Source organism: Puntigrus tetrazona, unplaced genomic scaffold (assembly GCF_018831695.1).
Source record: "Puntigrus tetrazona isolate hp1 unplaced genomic scaffold, ASM1883169v1 S000000616, whole genome shotgun sequence".
Lineage (NCBI taxonomy): Eukaryota > Metazoa > Chordata > Actinopteri > Cypriniformes > Cyprinidae > Puntigrus > Puntigrus tetrazona.
Genome location: NW_025048246.1, coordinates 150,479 through 167,833, shown reverse-complemented (window position 1 = coordinate 167,833; position 17,355 = coordinate 150,479). Strand labels below are relative to the sequence as shown.

Below are 17,355 nucleotides of genomic sequence, written 5' to 3'. Positions count from 1 at the left end.
AAAAAAAGTGAATTGTGAGATAAAAAAGTCGCAATAATTTTTTTCTTTTTTTTTATTCAGTGGCGAAGCGGGCTTCCATATAAGGCAGAGTGGAAAGGCGAGCTAAAAAAAAAAAAAAAAAAAGCAGCAGCACGTGAGCTTCTGAAAAAAAAAAAAAAAGCACGTGAGCTTCCAATGTGACGTCACAACGCAGCGGCTATAGAAGACCCGCTCGCGCTTCTAACGGCAGACGCGTATCTAGTTGAGTGGCGGTTAGAAGCAGCGACTGATTCCACTCACTTAAACTATTCAGATTCACGATTTACAGACAGTCTTTTCAGAATATTCACACTGTTCACAAATGTCTACAACTGAGGGCAAGCCTCGCGCTCGAGCCGCCTGGGCTTGAAACCGAGTTTCAAAGTGTCGATTAAGCGATTCGATGGAGAACAGCCCAGCAGCTGAGATGGACATCAACAGCAGTAAGTAGTGTTATTTTACTTTCTCGGTCTGAGCTCAGTCTTTGGCTCAGTTTTTGACTTTGCTTTCCAGCAAAATATGAACTTGTATGCTCGCTCGTCCAGAGGAGCCAAACAGCTCAGAGAGATATTTTTGTCATACTATGGGCTATCTATAACAGTTTAATAACGAAACCCCAGAATTCATAGAGCCAATAAATATTAAAAAACAATAGGGTAAACAGAGCAAACTCGAACAGAAACTTTTTGTTAGCAATGCAAATTTATTCATAAAATAGTTTAGCAGGTGGAAAGCTACATGACATTTCTTACTAGTTCTTGAAGCAGTTAAACTTAAAAGATTCGCTGTTAGTAGACTCTGAACACAACTAAGGCGTCACGATAAGAGGTAAAACCGGCCTTTACCTTAACTGCAGATTTTTCTATGTCTCATTATTAGAGCTGTACTATTTTCAGCTTGAATCAGTTCACTGTCAGAAATGTGTCGAAAAAGTAATCTGTTTCTGATCTGTGGTTAGAGATGTTTGTTTCTAATATTTTTCTGTTTTCTCTTCTTCATTCCAGGCACAGCTATCAAAGGGAAGAAAGAGAAAGCGAGTCGTCTTCAGGAAGCTGTGCAAAGCTGTGAAGCGGCGGTTCTTCCATGGGCGGACCGAGTGGAAGTCTCTCAGCTCAGGCGGGCGCTCATCTGGACGATCATGAGGGGCGCCTGTCCCAGGTCCGTCAGCTGCCGTGGATCCTGCTGTTCCTGAGCTGCTGTGTCTGCGGGGCAGGTGTGCGCCCGATCTGGAGCTGCCGCTGTATGTGCCGTGTTCCTCCAGGATCATCGAGAAAGCGCCTGTTCAGATTCATCTGCTCTGAATCCGAGTCACAGTGAGCCATTGTTACTTTACTTATTGTTATTTCTGTCTGTCAATAATTAATTGGCAGCATCTGTTTCCACTAAGTGTAAATAGCAATAGAGGTTATTTTGCAGTGAAAATAGCATATTTTCTTAGCTATTGATTCAGTTTACACTAAGAGCAAATAGCAATGGATTCTATTGACACCATTTTCTGTTATTTATACAACTTATTGCAAAAAGTGCCAATTATCTGCATCTCCGTACTGTAGTACATTATAAAACAGTATGCAATAGTAATGTATTAAATGTACACGGTAGACTTAATAAGACTTAATAATTTGACAATGACATTTGTTGTGCTGTTTCCATGTTTAATTAGTAGTTCACAGTAATCTGTGGTCAGGGATGTTTCTAATGGTTTGCTCTTCATGTGTTTCAGAAAAAGCTAAGAAAGGAAGGAAGAAGAAAAAGCTGTCCGTGCCTTCTTCGGAGAGCATGTAAGGCTGTGAAGCAGCTCTTCCCCTGCTGTGACCAGGACAGAGTCCAGCCTCCTAAAGCAGAGCCGCATCTCGAGCAATCCCAGCTCGTTCTGCCGGAGGAGCAGGACCAGGTCTCTGCAGACCTCAGTCCTCTCCTGAGGAGGAAGAAGATGTCCCGAGATTGAGGCCCATGATGCAGTTCTGCTCTCTCCAGTGTCTGGTTCGGGTCGGTTCAGTGTCACCGTCGATCAAGTCAGAAAAGACACCGGACACAGTGTCTCCTGATCCAGAAATCGATTTGCCCCAAGGTGAGCCATTACCGCTTGGCAACATGTCATTTCTGCTCTGTCTTATTTTCTCTTTATTGATGCTATAGACTTTTCCAAATTTACTAGCCACTCAACATTTTCACTGGCCATCATTTTGTTGTTGGGAAATTACATCAACTTTTAACTTCAACTCTGCTGTTGACAATCAAAGGAACTTACAGTCCATCTTCTGTTTCTGTGTGCTTTTCAGGATCCACTGTGTCTTTGTTTGAAGTGGGACATTTGATCGCTTCCGGGAACTTGGCAAGGTCTATGAGGAACACATTTATTCAGCGACAAAGTGAAGGTCGCTCTGAAGTGTATTCCCAAGCGCCAAAGCGGACCGCTATCTTGACATTGTAAGTTGGCTAAACCTGCAGAATAAGTGTGTTTTATAACCTGTAGCTGACATGCAGCTGGAACAGAAGGCGGCAAACTAACAGATCTTGTGTTTGTCTCTCCTCAGCCTGGTCACTCCAAACCGGTGCTTGCTGAAGTGGCTCTGATGCTCCGGCTGGGAGAAGCTCCCTTGTGCCCCAACATCATTCGGCTACACCAGTGGGTGGAGAATGAGAGCAGCTTCACTCTCATTATGGATTACCCTGAACCCTGCAGGACCTTGGAGGATTACATCTTGTTCAACGGCCCCATCAGTGAAGCACAAGCACGCTTGTTCATGTATCAAGTGCTTGATGCCGTCAAACACTGCCATAAGCATGGAGTTTATCACGGTGATATCCGCTCAAGGAACATCCTGGTAACTCTCCACAGTCTGGAGCTCAATCTCATTGACTTCCGCTGCGCTCGTCTGATCCGCAGCGAGGGATTTAACAGCAGTGAATACCAAGGTGAGTCCTGCTGATGATCGCGTGGCGTTGTGTTGTTGATGGTGAAGCGTACAGAAGCACTGAAACCGTGTGTCTTTTTTTTGAACAGGATCAGAGGCATACACCCCTCCTGAGGTCCTCATGCACTCTGTTTTCCACGCCGCAGAAGCAGACGTCTGGGCACTGGCAGTTCTGCTCTTTGAGATCATGCACAGATATCTGCCATTTGAAAGCTTTGATGCCATTCAGCATGGCTACCTCAAGATGGATCCCACCTTATCCACTGGTGAGCACTCAGTTTTCCTGTTCAGATGACGTTTACTGTTACGTTTGATGTGAGGATACTAACCATGCTCTCTCTGAACTCTTCCCAGCGTACCATGACCTTATTTTCCATAGTTTGAGCCGTAATCCAGCTCACCGGCTGACGCTCCAGCAGCTGGAAGAGCACCGCTGGATGATACTCTGGAGGTCTAGGTAAAACGAAGACTGTTTTCATGCACATCAGAGCACAGGCAGACAGCAAAATACAAAGAATGAAAAGAATGTAATATTTCAGAGTGCTGCTGTCTGTAGAAACTAAAACATAGAAAAAGTGCATGGAAACATAGTTACTTAGTGCTTCACAAATTCTTAATGAAAGGTAAATCATAAATGTAACATTGATGCTTCATAAGTAACATTAATGTAAAAAAAAAAGAAAATAACATTTTTAAAAATACTATTCTAGAAAGTAAAGTAAGTCACTACTTGGTGGCTTTTAGTGACATTAACATAAGAGATGAAAGAAATGAATAATTACAAAAAAGTAAAGAAAAGTTTTGAAAAGAAAAAAAAATAAAACAAGATAAGAAAAGATAAAATAAATAATTACAAAAAAGCAAAGAAAAGTTTTGAAAAGAAAAAAATAATAAAATGAAAAAAGTAAAAATACTTTTGAAAAAAAAAAATATATATATATTTTTGTAATAATCAGTCACAAATTGGTGGCTTTTTAGTGACAACATAAGAAATGAAAAAAAGAAAAATAATTACAAAAAAAAAGTAAAGAAAAGTTTTGAAAAGAAAAAAATAAAACAAGATAAAAAAAAATAAAATAAATAATTACAAAAAAAAGCAAAGAAAAGTTTTGAAAAAAAAAAAAAAGAAAACAACATAAGAAATGAAAAAAAGTAAAAATACTTTTGAAAAAAAAAAATATATTTTTGTAATAATCAATCACAAATTTGTGGCGTTTTAGTGACTAACATAAGAAAAAAAAAATAATTACAAAAAAAGTAAAGAAATTTTTGAAAAGAAAAAAAGAAAACAACATAAAAAATGATAAAATAAATAATTTAAAAAAAAAAAAGAACAACAAAGAAAAAAAAAAACATAAGAAATGAAAAAAGGAATAAAAATAACAAAAAAAAAAAAAAAAAATTGTAATAATCAGTCACAAATTTGTGGCGTTTTAGTGACTAACATAAGAAATGAAAAAAAAAAATGAAAAAAAAAAAGTAAATAAATATTTTTGAAAAGAAAATAATAATAATAATAATAAAAAAAAAAAAAATTGTAATAATCAGTCACAAATTGGTGGCTTTTTAGTGACTAACATAAGAAATGAAAACAAAATAATTACAAAAAAGTAAATAAATTTTTTTAAAAAGCAAAAAAAAAACAACATAAGAAATGAAAAAAGTAAAAATACTTTTGAAAAAAAAAAAAATTGTAATAATCAGTCACAAATTTGTGGCGTTTTAGTTAGTGACTAACATAAGAAATGAAAAAAAAAATGACAAAAAAAGTAAAGCATATTTTTAAAAAGAAAATAATAATAATAAAAGAAAATAATAATAATAAAAAAGAATATTTTTGTAATAATCAGTCACAAATTGGTGGCTTTTTAGTGACATTAACATAAGAAATGAAAAAAAAATTACAAAAAGTAAAGAAAAGTTTTGAAAAGAAAAAAAAATAAAACAACATAAGAAATGAAAAAAGTAAAAACACTTTTGAAAAAAAAAAAACAAGATTTTTGTAATAATCAGTCACAAATTTGTGGCGTTTTAGTGACATTAACACAAGAAATGAAAATAATTTTTAAAAAGTAAAAATATTTTTGTAAAAAGAAAAAAATACACCACATAAGAAATAAAAAAAAATGACAAAAAAATTAAAGAATATTTTTTAAAAGAAAATAATAAAAAATTATATTTTGTAATAATCAGTCACAAATTGGTGGCTTTTTAGTGATATTAACATAAGAAATGAAGAAAAATAATTACAAAAAAGTAAAGAAAAGTTTTGAAAAAAAAAAAAGAAAAAAATAAAACAACATAAGAAATGATAAAATAAATAATATAAAATAACAAAAAAGTAAAGAAAATTTTTAAAAAAGAAAAAAAAACAACATAAGAAATGAAAAAAAGTAAAAATACTTTTGAAAAAAAAAAAAAAAAAAATTGTAATAATCAGTCACAAATTTGTGGCGTTTTAGTGACTAACATAAGAAATGAAAAAAAAAATTACAAAAAAAAAAAGTAAAGCATATTTTTGAAAAGAAAATAATAATAATAATAATAAAAAAAAATTGTAATAATCAGTCACAAATTGGTGGCTTTTTGACATCTAACATAAGAAATGAAAAAACAAAATAATTACAAAAAAGTAAATAAATTTTTAAAAGAAAAAAACAACAACAAAATAAAAAATAAAAAAAAAAAAAAAAAAAAAAATGTAATAAAGTACAAAAAGTTTTTAAAACTAAAAAAGAAAAAAAAAAATTTGAAAAAAAAAATAATATTTTGTAATAATCAGTCACAAATTTGTGGCGTTTTAGTGACTAACAAGAAATGAAAAAAAAAAGTAAAGCATATGAAAATAAAAAAAAAAAAATAATAATAATAAAAAAGAATATTTTTGTAATAATCAGTCACAAATTGGTGGCTTTTTAGTGACATTAACATAAGAAAATGAAAAAAAAAAAGAATAATAATTACAAAAAAAGTAAAGAAAAAGTTTTGAAAAGAAAAAAATAAAACAAGATAAGAAATGATAAAATAAATAACTATAAAAAAGTAAAGAAAAACTTTAAAAAAAAAAAAAAATAAAACAACATAAGAAATGATAAAATAAATAATTAAAAAAAGTAAAGAAAATTTTTAAAAAAAAAAAAAAACAACATAAGAAATGAAAAAAAAGTAAAAAACTTTTGAAAAAAAAAAATATTTTTGTAATAATCAGTCACAAATTTGTGGCGTTTTAGTGACTAACATAAGAAATGAAAAAAAGTAAAGCATATTTTGAAAAGAAAAAAATAATAATAAAAAAAGAAGAATTTTTGTAATAATCAGTCACAAATTGGTGGATTTTAAGTGACATAAACATAAGAAATGAAAAAAAAATAATAATAATAATTACAAAAAAAAAAAAAAAAGTTTTGAAAAGAAAAAAAAATAAAACAAGATAAGAAATGATAAAATAAATAATTACAAAAAAGTAAAGAAAAGTTTTAAAAAAGAAAAAAATAAAACAACATAAGAAATGATAAAATAAATAATTACAAAAAAGTAAAGAACATTTTTAAAGAAAAAAAAACAACATAAGAAATGAAAAAAAGTAAAAATACTTTTAATAAAAAAAAAAATATTTTTGTAATAATCAGTCACAAATTTGTGGCTTTTTAGTGACATTAACATAAGAAATGAAAAAAATAATAACGAAAAAGTAAAGAAAAAGTTTTTAAAATAAAAAAATCAAAACAACATAAGAAATGAAAAAAAAAGTAAAAATACTTTTGAAAAAAAAATATTTTTAATAATTAGTCACAAATTTGTGGCGTTTTAGTGACATTAACATCAGAAATGAAAATAATTAATTAAAAAAGTAAAAATTACTTTTGAAAAGAAAAAAATACACCACATAAGAAAAAATAAAAAATTACAAAAAAAATTAAATAATATTTTTTAAAAGAAAATAATTAAAAAAATTATTTTGTAGTAATCAGTCACAAATTGCTGGCTTTTTAGTGACATTAACATGAAAAGAAATGAACAAAAAATGAGAAAAAAAAAAAAGTAAAGCATATTTTTGAAAAGAAAATAATAATAATAAAAAAAGAATATTTTTGTAATAATCTGTCACAAATTGGTGGCTTTTAGTGACATTAACATAATAAATGAAAAAAAGAATAATAATAATTAAAAAAAAAGTAAAGAAAAGTTTTGAAAAGAAAAAAATAAAACAAGAAAAGAAATGATAAAATAAATAATTAAGAATATTTTGAAAAAAAAATAAAACAACATAAGAAATTATAAAATAATTAATTACAAAAAAAAGAAAAGTTTTGAAAAGAAAAAAAATAAAACAACATAAGAAATGAAAAAAAAGTAAAAATACTTAAAAAAAAAAAAAAAATTTTTGTAATAATCAGTCACAAATTTGTGGCGTTTTAGTGACATTAACATAAGAAATGAAAATAATTACAAAAAAAAGTAAAAATATTTTTGAAAGAAAAAAAACACCACAAGAAATAAAAAAATTACAAAAAAATGTAAAATTAAAAATTATATTTTGTAATAATCAGTCACAAATTGGTGGCTTTTTAGTGACATTAACATAAGAAATGAAGAAAAAAATTATAATAATTATATATAAAGAATAATAATTTAAAAAAATTAAATTTTTGAAAAGAAAAAAAAAATAACATAAGAAATGGAACAAAAATATAATACAAAAAAAGAATATTTTTGTACTAATCAGTCACAAAAGTGACATTGCTTTTTAGTGACATTAACATAAGAAAATGAATAATTATTACAAAAAAGTAATTATCCTCCTAGGATCGCCACCTTAACGTGGTGGAGGGGTTTGAGTGCCTGAATGACCCTAGGATCTAGGTTGTCGGGGCTATATGCTCCTGGTAGGGTATCCCAAGGCAAACAGGTCCTAGGTGACAAGCCAGACTAAGGCGGTCCACCCCAACCCTTATGAATAACAAAAATAACAGAGTCGCAACATCACCCGTGCAGCAGGCACAGCCAGGGCCCCGCCATGGAGCCAGGCCTGGGGCTGGGGCCGGCATCATGGCGCCTGGTGGCTGGGCCTCTCCCTGGACACAGAATCTGGTTTTAGGAACATGGAATGCTACCTCTCTGGGGAGAGGAGCCTAAATTGTGGCAGGAGGTTGAGAGGTACCGGCTACAAATAGTCGGGCTCACCTCCCACGCGCAGCAGGCTCTGGAACCCATCTTCTTGAAAGCGGCTAGACTCTTCACTACTCTGGTGTTGCCCACAGTGAGAGGTGGCGGGCAAGTGAGGGCTTGCTTATAGCCCCCCAGCTTAGCTGCCATGTGTTGGAGTTTAACCCGGTGGATGAGAGAGTCGCCTCCCTGCGACTTCGGGTTGATCCAACCGAGGACTCGTCCTGCTGGGGGACTTCAACGCTCACGTTGGTGATGCTAGCAACACCTGGAGGGGCGTGATTGGGAGAAAATCGTGGTAAGGGCAAGTAAGGGATGCCGTCAAGCTGAAGAAGGAGTCCTATTGTCAGAGCTTTTGCTTGAGATGCTTTATTTTGGCCACTAGATGTCCCTATAGAGCCTCATGTCTGCATTTCGTTTCTAATCAGTGCAACTGCTTTCACATGTGCCTTGTTTTAGCCTATGTATTTAAACAGAGGACTTTCTTTGGGTTCTTTGCTTGGATATTGATGTTCCTTAGCCAGTCCTGTTGTAAGTCTGCTCTAGAACGTTTCTTGACAAATCTCTTGTTTCTATGTTAAATTAAGCTTGTTTACTCTCCCTGAATTTTGGAGATGTTTTTGCTTTTTTGGACTGATGATTATTATTTTTGACCTTCTCTAAGAAAGGGATTTTTGTTCCCATTGCCTTTTCTCATTAAACTTGGCTGAGTTAATCCAAGAACGCGTCTCACTATTGGGTTCAACTGTCTTCTGTGGCTCAGAGGTAGAACATAAGACTCTCCTGCCAGAGACCGGGTTCTAGTCCCAGTCCTGACAGAATATCCAAGCCAACTATGAACCCAGAGACGCCTAAACCTGAAGAACTCCTTGCCACAGTGGCTCAGCATGAGGCCTCAGTCCAACGGCATGAATCAGTGTTGCTGCAGCAGGAGACCTTGATGGTTAAACACTCACAAGTGCTATCTGATCTCATGACCTCTGTTCGCCAGATCTTTGACCGCTTGCCTTCTACCTCAGCGGCAGCGTCTACTTCCAGCTGCCCCTGTACCCCCTCTGGATTCTCGAGTGCCCACTCACCTTACTGAACCTCGCCTACCACCACCACAACGTTTCTCAGGTGATCCCAGTGCATGTGATGGTTTCCTGACTCAGTGCTCTCTCTCATTTGAATTGCAACCATCTTTCTTCCCTCAGATCGGGCCAAGATCGCATATGTTATCACCCTCCTTTCGGGCAAGGCTCTTTCGTAGGCAACAGCAGTCTGGAAGGCCCAGACACCTTTCTGTTCTAGTTATTCGGCATTTGAAAAAGGAGTTCAAGCGGGTCTTTGACCACCCCTCAGTGGCCGGCAAGCCTCTAAGAAACTTCTCACTCTTCGACAAGGTAATGGCAGTGCAGCTGATTATGCCATTCAGTTTCGGACAGTTGCTGCAGGAGCGGCTGGAATGATGAGGCCCTAATGGTGTGTTTCCTGAATGGTTTGTCAGAGGCAATCAAGGATGATCTGGCTACCAGAGAACCTGCTCACGATCTTGAGACTCTTATGGATCAAGCAGTTAGGTTGGATAATCGTCTGAGGGAAAGGAGCCTGAACACGCCCACCTGGTTACACATTCTCTGCTAGTCCGTCTTTGCCTCAAATGTTACCCCAAGATTCCTCGGAACCCATGCAATTGGGTAGGACTAGGCTTTCCCCAACAGAACGAGATCGTCGTATGAGAGATCGCTGTTGCCTCTATTGTGGTTTACATAAGGTCATTTTGCTCCACCTGCCCTGAGCTTCGGGAAACTCCGTCCCGTACAGGCAAGGAAGGACTGTAGCAGGAGTTACCACACGACTTCACCTTCCAACTCTGGATTGCTCCTTCCCATCACTCTCACATTTGGAGACCAGAAACACCAACTCCAAGCTTTGATTGATTCAGGAGCTGCTGGGAATTTCATAGATATTTCCCTTGCCAAGAGTCTCAAGATCCCTAATTATTCCCTTCCTGCCCCTCTAACCGTCACAGCCCTGGATGGAAGACCGTTAGCTCCAGGGAAAGTAACTCACCTCACCTCACTGCTTGGTCTTATCGTTTACCAGCACCAAGAGAGAGTGTGCTTTCACCTCATACAGTCTCCAGAGTTTCCTGTTATCCTCGGTCACCCCTGGCTCCTCCAGCACAATCCACACTTTGACTGGTCCACTGGCGCAGTCCTCAGTTGGAGTCCCACCTGTCAGACTACCTGCTTAGCCCAGAACTCCCTTGACCCTATTCTCGAGTCTCAAGAGTCCCTAGATCTGTCTCAAGTACCTGCCCAGTACCATCACCTCAAAGCAGTATTCAGCAAGAGGAAGGCCACCTCCTTACCACCTCATCGCCCCTATGACTGCGCCATTGAGCTACTCCCAGGAACCTGTCCTCCCAGAGGTCGCATATTCTCTTTATCTCCCCGAACGAACTGCTATGGATCAATATATTAACGAAGCCCTTGCAGCTGGTATCATCCGGCCATCCACTTCCCTGCGGAGCTGGGTTTTTCTTCGTTGGGAAGAAGGATGGTGGACTTCGGCCATGTATTGATTACAGGGGTCTTAACAAGATAACTATTCGAAACCGCTACCCCTTGCCACTAATGGTTACTGCCTTCGAAATACTGCAAGAAGCTTCCATCTTCACTAAGCTTGACTTGCGCAATGCCTATCATCTTGTGCGCATCAGACAAGGAGATGAATGGAAGACCGCATTCAACACGCCCACGGGGCACTATGAGTATTTAGTTATGCCCTTTGGTCTCACTAATGCCCCTGCAGTGTTTCAAGCCCTTATCAATGATGTTCTCCGCGACATGCTCAACCAGTTTGTGTTTGTCTATTTAGATGATATCCTCATCTTCTCGAGTTCCCCCCAAGAGCATGTAAGACATGTGAGTAAGGTCCTCAGGCGGCTTCTTGATAACAATCTTTATGTTAAACCGGAGAAGTGCGCATTCCACGTGACCGAAGCGCACTTCCTGGGGTTCATCATCAAGCCTGGAGAGGTACAAATGGACCCTCAAAAAGGTTCAAGCTGTCGTGGACTGGCCCTCCCCCTCATCAGTAAAAGAGGTACAGCGTTTCCTTGGCTTTGCCAATTTTTATCGCAAGTTCATTCAGAACTTCAGTACTGTGGCGGCTCCTTTGTCTGCCCTAACCAAGGGGAACACAACCGGTTTTCGCTGGGGATCTGGGGCGAGTTAGGCGTTTGGGAAATTAAAGAGCCATTTTACCTCTGCACCTATTCTCATTCTCCTAACCCAGATAAACCCTTTATTGTGGAAGTCGATGCTTCAGATGTAGGAGTTGGAGCAGTGTTGTCCCAAAGGGGAGAGGACAACAAGCTGCATCCTTGTGCATTCCTTCCCACCGCCTTACGCCGACTGAAAGGAACTATCATGTAGGGGATCGGGAGTTACTGGCTGTTAAGCTAGCGCTGGAAGAGTGGAGGCATTGGCTTGAGGGGGCTAAACACCCATTCAAGTACTCACCGACCACAAAAAATCTGGAGTATATTCAGCAGGCAAAACGACTCAATCCCGCCAGGCACGCTGGTCCTTATTTTTCAACAGATTCCAATTCATCTTATCCTACCGCCCAGGTTCTAAGAACCTTAAACCTGATGCGCTGTCCGAGTATATGTAAAATCCCCTCAGGAGGATTCTATTGCGTCAATAATCCCCTAGTTCCAGGATAATTGCTCCTATCAGGTGGGATTTGGAAAATACGGTAAAACAAGCCCAAGCCCAAGAACCTGACCCAGGTGGTGGGCCAACTCGCTGTATGTTTGTCCCCAAAGCTGCCCCGCTCCCAGGTCCTCCAGTGGGGACACTCCTCCGTCTCACGTGCCATCCTGGCACTTCCCGTACTCCTCGAATTTCTCCTGAGACGGTTTTGGTGGCCAACTATCAAGGAGGATGTGACTGCATTTGTAAATGCCTGTCCCACATGCAACCAAAGTAAGGTGTCTCACCAGTCTCCTCAGGGGGCTATTGCACCCCTCACCATACCTCATAGACCTTGGTCTCATCTTTCCATAGACTTCATCACCGGACTTCCTCTATCAAAAGGCAACACCACTATTATGGTCATAGTTGATAGGTTCTCCAAGGCATGCCCGATTTGTCCCTCTGCCTAAACTACCTACTGCAAAAGAGACTGCCGAACTAATTATAAACCATGTCTTTGGTCTTTGGCATTCCACAAGACATTGTCTCTGACCTGGGACCCCAATTTTCTTCCAGATTCTGGCGGGCATTTTGTCAGTCTCTGGGGGCTACAGTGAGTCTTTCCTCTGGGTTTCATCCAGAGTCCAATGGAGCAAACTGAGAGAATTAACCAAGATCTTGAGACTACACTGAGGTGTATGGCAGCTAACAACCCATCCTCCTGGTCTTCCTTCATTATGTGGGCTGAATATGCACACAATACCCTCCGCTCCTCTGCTACAGGCATGTCCCCTTTTGAGTGCCAGTTTGGGTACACCCCTTCACTATTCCCTGAGCAGGAGGTGGAGGTTGCAGTTCCTTCTGCCCAACAATTTGCTAAACGCTGCCGCCAGACATGGAAAAAGGCCCGAGCTAAGCTCCTTAAGGTTTGTCAACAGTACCAGCACCAGGCTAATCGCAGACGCAGACCTGCCCCCAATCTGCGCCCGGGTCAAAGAGTTTGGCTCTCCACAAAGAACATTCCCTTACGGCTAGAGTCCCGTAAACTTTCCCAGAGGTTCATTGGCCCCTTCAAGATTGCCAGGAAAGTTAATCCAGTGACTTATCGTTTATACCTGCCTAAATCTTTAAAGATTAATCCGACCTTTCATGTCTCTCTGTTAAAGCCTGTTTTGTCATCTCCTTTTCTTGCCACAGGTAAACCTCCCTCTCCTCGTATCATTGGTGGTCAGCCAGCTTACACAGTCCACAGAATACTGGGCGTCCGTCAGTCACGTGGGTCCCGGCAGTATCTTGTGGACTGGGAAGGCTATGGTCCTGAGGAGCGCTCCTGGGTTCCAGCCAAAGACATCTTGGACCCAAATCTAATTCGAGAATTTCATGCTCGCAAGCCCAGTCATCCTGGATGGAACGCCAGGAGTCGTTCCTAGAGGGAGGGGTCCTGTCAGAGCTTTTGCTTGAGATGCTTTATTTTGGCCACTAGATGTCCCTATAGAGCCTCATGTCTGCATTTCGTTTCTAATCAGTGCAACTGCTTTCACATGTGCCTTGTTTTAGCCTATGTATTTAAACAGAGGACTTTCTTTGGGTTCTTTGCTTGGATATTGATGTTCCTTAGCCAGTCCTGTTGTAAGTCTGCTCTAGAACGTTTCTTGACAAATCTCTTGTTTCTATGTTAAATTAAGCTTGTTTATTCTCCCTGAATTTTGGAGATGTTTTTGCTTTTTTGGACTGATGATTATTATTTTTGACCTTCTCTAAGAAAAGGGATTTTTTGTTCCCATTGCCTTTTTCTCATTAAACTTGGCTGAGTTAATCCAAGAACGCGTCTCACTATTGGGTTCAACTGTCTTCTGTGGCTCAGAGGTAGAACATAAGACTCTCCTGCCAGAGACCCGGGTTCTAGTCCCAGTCCTGACACCTATCAGGCCTGGTTGGCTCATGGGACTCCTGAGGCAGATGAGAGGTACCGGTGGCAGACCACTGCCCGGGTGGTTGTGCAGGCAAAAACTTGGAGTTCGGGGAGGCCATGGAAAAGGACTATTGGACGGCCTCAAAGAGGTTCTTGCAAACCGTCCGAAACCTCAGAAAAGTATACAGTATACAGTGCTGGTGGGAACCTGCTAACCTCAATCAATCACTCAATCAATCATTTTTATTTATATAGCGCTTTTAACAACACAGGTTGCATCAAAGCACTGTACAGTATAATGTAGAAGAGTACAAGGGATGTATAATGACGAGAGTGACCAATTTCTTATTAAATGCAGAGGCGGTCTCTGTAGTCAATTCTGACGTTAAATCACTAGAAGTTAAGTGTCCCCAACCAAGCAAGCCAGAGGCGACAGCGGTAAGGAAACAAAACCCCATGCATACAGAATGGAAAAAAAAAACCTTGGGAGAAACCAGACTCAGTTGGGGTCAGTTCTCCTCTGACCGGACGCCTTAGCACTTAACTTCCAGTTAAATTTTAAGCGCAACTGTGTCAGATAGTGTAAATGACTTAGTGTGTGTGTGTGTGTGTGTGTGTGTGTGTGTGTGTGTGCATCAGGATCTGGTGATCGGTCCACGGTGCGCATCTAGGTTTTCTGGTCTCTGATGAACATAAACTGTGTGCTGATCCACCATCTAGTCTGGATACAAATTGTGAAAAAAGATTGAGAAAGAGACAGGACTAATATTAGCGTAGATGCCATTCATGTCACAAGTACATCGTATTTTAGTAGTGTTCCCGGTTCCAGCTAATCTAAGTAATGCAGCCTAAAATTCCTTCTTGATTTGAATAATAAAAAAGTGTGTTGGTGTGTTATGTGTAGGCTAAGTTAAAAAGATGTGTCTTTAATATTGATTTAAACTGGCAGAGTGTGTCTGCTTCCCGAACAGAGTTAGGGAGATTGTTCCAGAGTTTAGGTGCTAGATAGGAAAAGGATCTGCCGCCCGCAGTTGATTTTGATATTCTAGGTATTATCAAATGGCCAGAGTTTTGAGAAACGCGAGCGGGCGTGCAGGACTATAATGTGATAAGAGCTCGCTCAAGTATTGAGCTAAACCATTCAGGGCTTTATAGGTAATTAATAAGATTTTAAAATCTATCCGATGTTTGATAGGGAGCCAGTGCAGTGTTGACAGAACCGGGCTAATATGATCATACTTCCTAGTTCTAGTAAGGACTCTGGCTGCTGCGTTTTGGACTAGCTGAAGTTTGTTTATTAAGCGTGCAGAACAACCACCCAATAAAGCATTACAATAATCTAACCTAGAGGTCATAAGCGCATGAATTAATATTTCTGCATTAGAGGTTAAAAGCATAGGTCGTAATTTAGATATATTTTTAATATGGAAAAACGCAGTTTTATAGATGCTAGAAACATGATTTTCGAAGGAAAGATTGCTGTCAAACAGCACACCTAGGTTCCTAACTGATGATGAAGAATTAACAGAGCAGCCATCAAGTGATAGGCTGTGTTCTAGATTATTATATGTGGGGTTTTTAGGTCCAATTATTAGCACCTCTGTTTTTCAGAATTTAGCATTAAGAAGTTACTCATCATCCAGCTTTTTATATCGACTATGCATTCTGTTAGATTCTCAATTTGGTGTGTATCACCAGGCTGCGCTGAAATATAGAGCTGAGTATCATCAGCAAAGCAGTGAAAGCTAACACCATGACTCCTGATAATATCTCCCAGAGGTAACATGTACAGGTTGAAAAGTAACGTTTTTTTTGTTTTATTTAGTTACTGTACTGAATAAATACCGGGGTTGTGTTTATTTTTTCATACCTTTTAGAAGAAAACAATCAGATCTTGCAATTTTTAATGCTTTTCTGTATGACAGGATACTCTCCCCACCAGGCAATACGTAATACTTCTAATTTAGTTTTCTCCACCTGCGCTCCATTTTCCGAGCTGCTCTCTTTAGGGTGCGTGTGTTGTCATTATACCATGGAGTCAGATTGTTTTCTTTTATCTTGCAAAGGAGCAACTGTATCTAAAGTCCTAGAAAAAAGAGAGTGCATAGTTTCTGTTATATCATCAAGTTTTGCGCGTGCGTATTGGATGTGCTAAGGAATTGAGATAAGTCAGGAAGATTACTTAGAAAGCTTTCTTTTGTGGTGGAAGTGATGGTTCTACCATACTTGTAATAAGGTGCAGAGTTTACAGGTTTAACTATACAGAGTTCACACAAGACTAGATAGTGATCTGAAATGTCATCACTTTGCTGCAGTACTTCAACCATTTTAACATCAATTCCATGTGACAGTTTTTAGATCTAGAGTATGATTTCGACAATGAGTAGGTCCAGAGACGTGTTGTCTAACCTCAACGGAGTTCAGAATGTCTAAGAAAGCTGATCCTAATGAGTCTTTTCATTATCAACATGGATATTAAAATCGCCAACAATTAAGACTTTATCTGCGGCCAGTACAAACTCAGTTAGAAAATCAGCAAATTCTTTAATGAAATCTGTGCTGTGCCCTGGTGGCCTGTATACAGTAGCCAGTACAAACATGACAGAAGATTTATCACTAGCACATGATTCTGTAGATAATGTTATATGCAGCACCAAAACCTCAAATGAGTTATACTTAAAGCCTGCCTCTCTGAGAAGTACTAAGAATATTATTATAAATTGTAGCAACACCTCCCCTTTACCTTTTAAACGTTGCTCATTTTTATAGAAATAATTTTGGGGTAGATTCATTTAGAGTAGTATATTCATCTGGTTTTAGCCAGGTTTCTGTCAAACAAAGCAAATCTAGCTTCTGATCTTTGATCAAATCATATATATAAAGTGCTTTTTGTGGAAAGTGATCTAATATTTAGCCGAGCAAGTTTTATTGTTTGCTTATTTGAATTATAGGTAGTTTTAATTTGTTGGACATTAATTAAATTTTTGCTTTTGATTTGGTTTGGACGTTCTCTGCATATTCTAATTCGGGGAACAGAGTGTGATATAGTGTGATATCTAGGTGAAAGAAGTCTCTATGTGCTGAGAATTAACTGTCTTCTGTGACGTGAGGCAGCTAGCAGGCGGTCGGTTTAGCCAGTCTGTCTGCTTCCTGACCTGGGCACTAGTTGGTCATGTTGGAGCTATAAGACTATATGCCATATTTCTAGATAGAAGGCGGCACCACCCCAGGAGGGATGAAGACCATCTCTTTTCAACAGGTCAGGTCTGCCCCAGAAACTCATCCAATTGTCTATAAAGCCTATGTTGTTCTGCGGCACCACTTAGACATCCAGCCATTGAGACCCAGCATTCTGCTGTAAATCTCATCACCCGGTAAGGAGGAGGACCGGAGCATATTACATTATCCGACATCGTGCTTGCAAATTCACACATCTCTTTAATATTATTTTTAGTGATCTCCGACTGGCGAAGTCGAACATCATTAAGCGCCGGCGTGAATAACAATCTTACGAAATTTACGTTTAGCATTAGCCAGCACTTTTAAATTTGACAAGATGTCAGACGCTCTGGCTCCGGTAGGCATTGGACTACGGTGGCTGGTGTCTCTAATTTCACGTTCCGTACAATAGAATCGCCAATTACTAGAGCAC

General features: G+C 38.3%; 1 protein-coding gene across 1 annotated transcript in view; it reads left to right on the top strand.

Annotated features, from left to right (window-relative positions):
• Positions 1 to 2,632: 2,632 nt before the first annotated feature.
• LOC122334668 (serine/threonine-protein kinase pim-1-like) overlaps positions 2,633 to 17,355 on the top strand; it is a 54,750-nt gene continuing 40,027 nt past the window's right edge. The window contains exon 1 of the mRNA XM_043232678.1: positions 2,633 to 2,937. Coding sequence (XP_043088613.1) covers positions 2,682 to 2,937 — 256 coding nt within the window. The 5' untranslated portion in view covers positions 2,633 to 2,681. The remainder of the gene's footprint in view (positions 2,938 to 17,355) is intronic.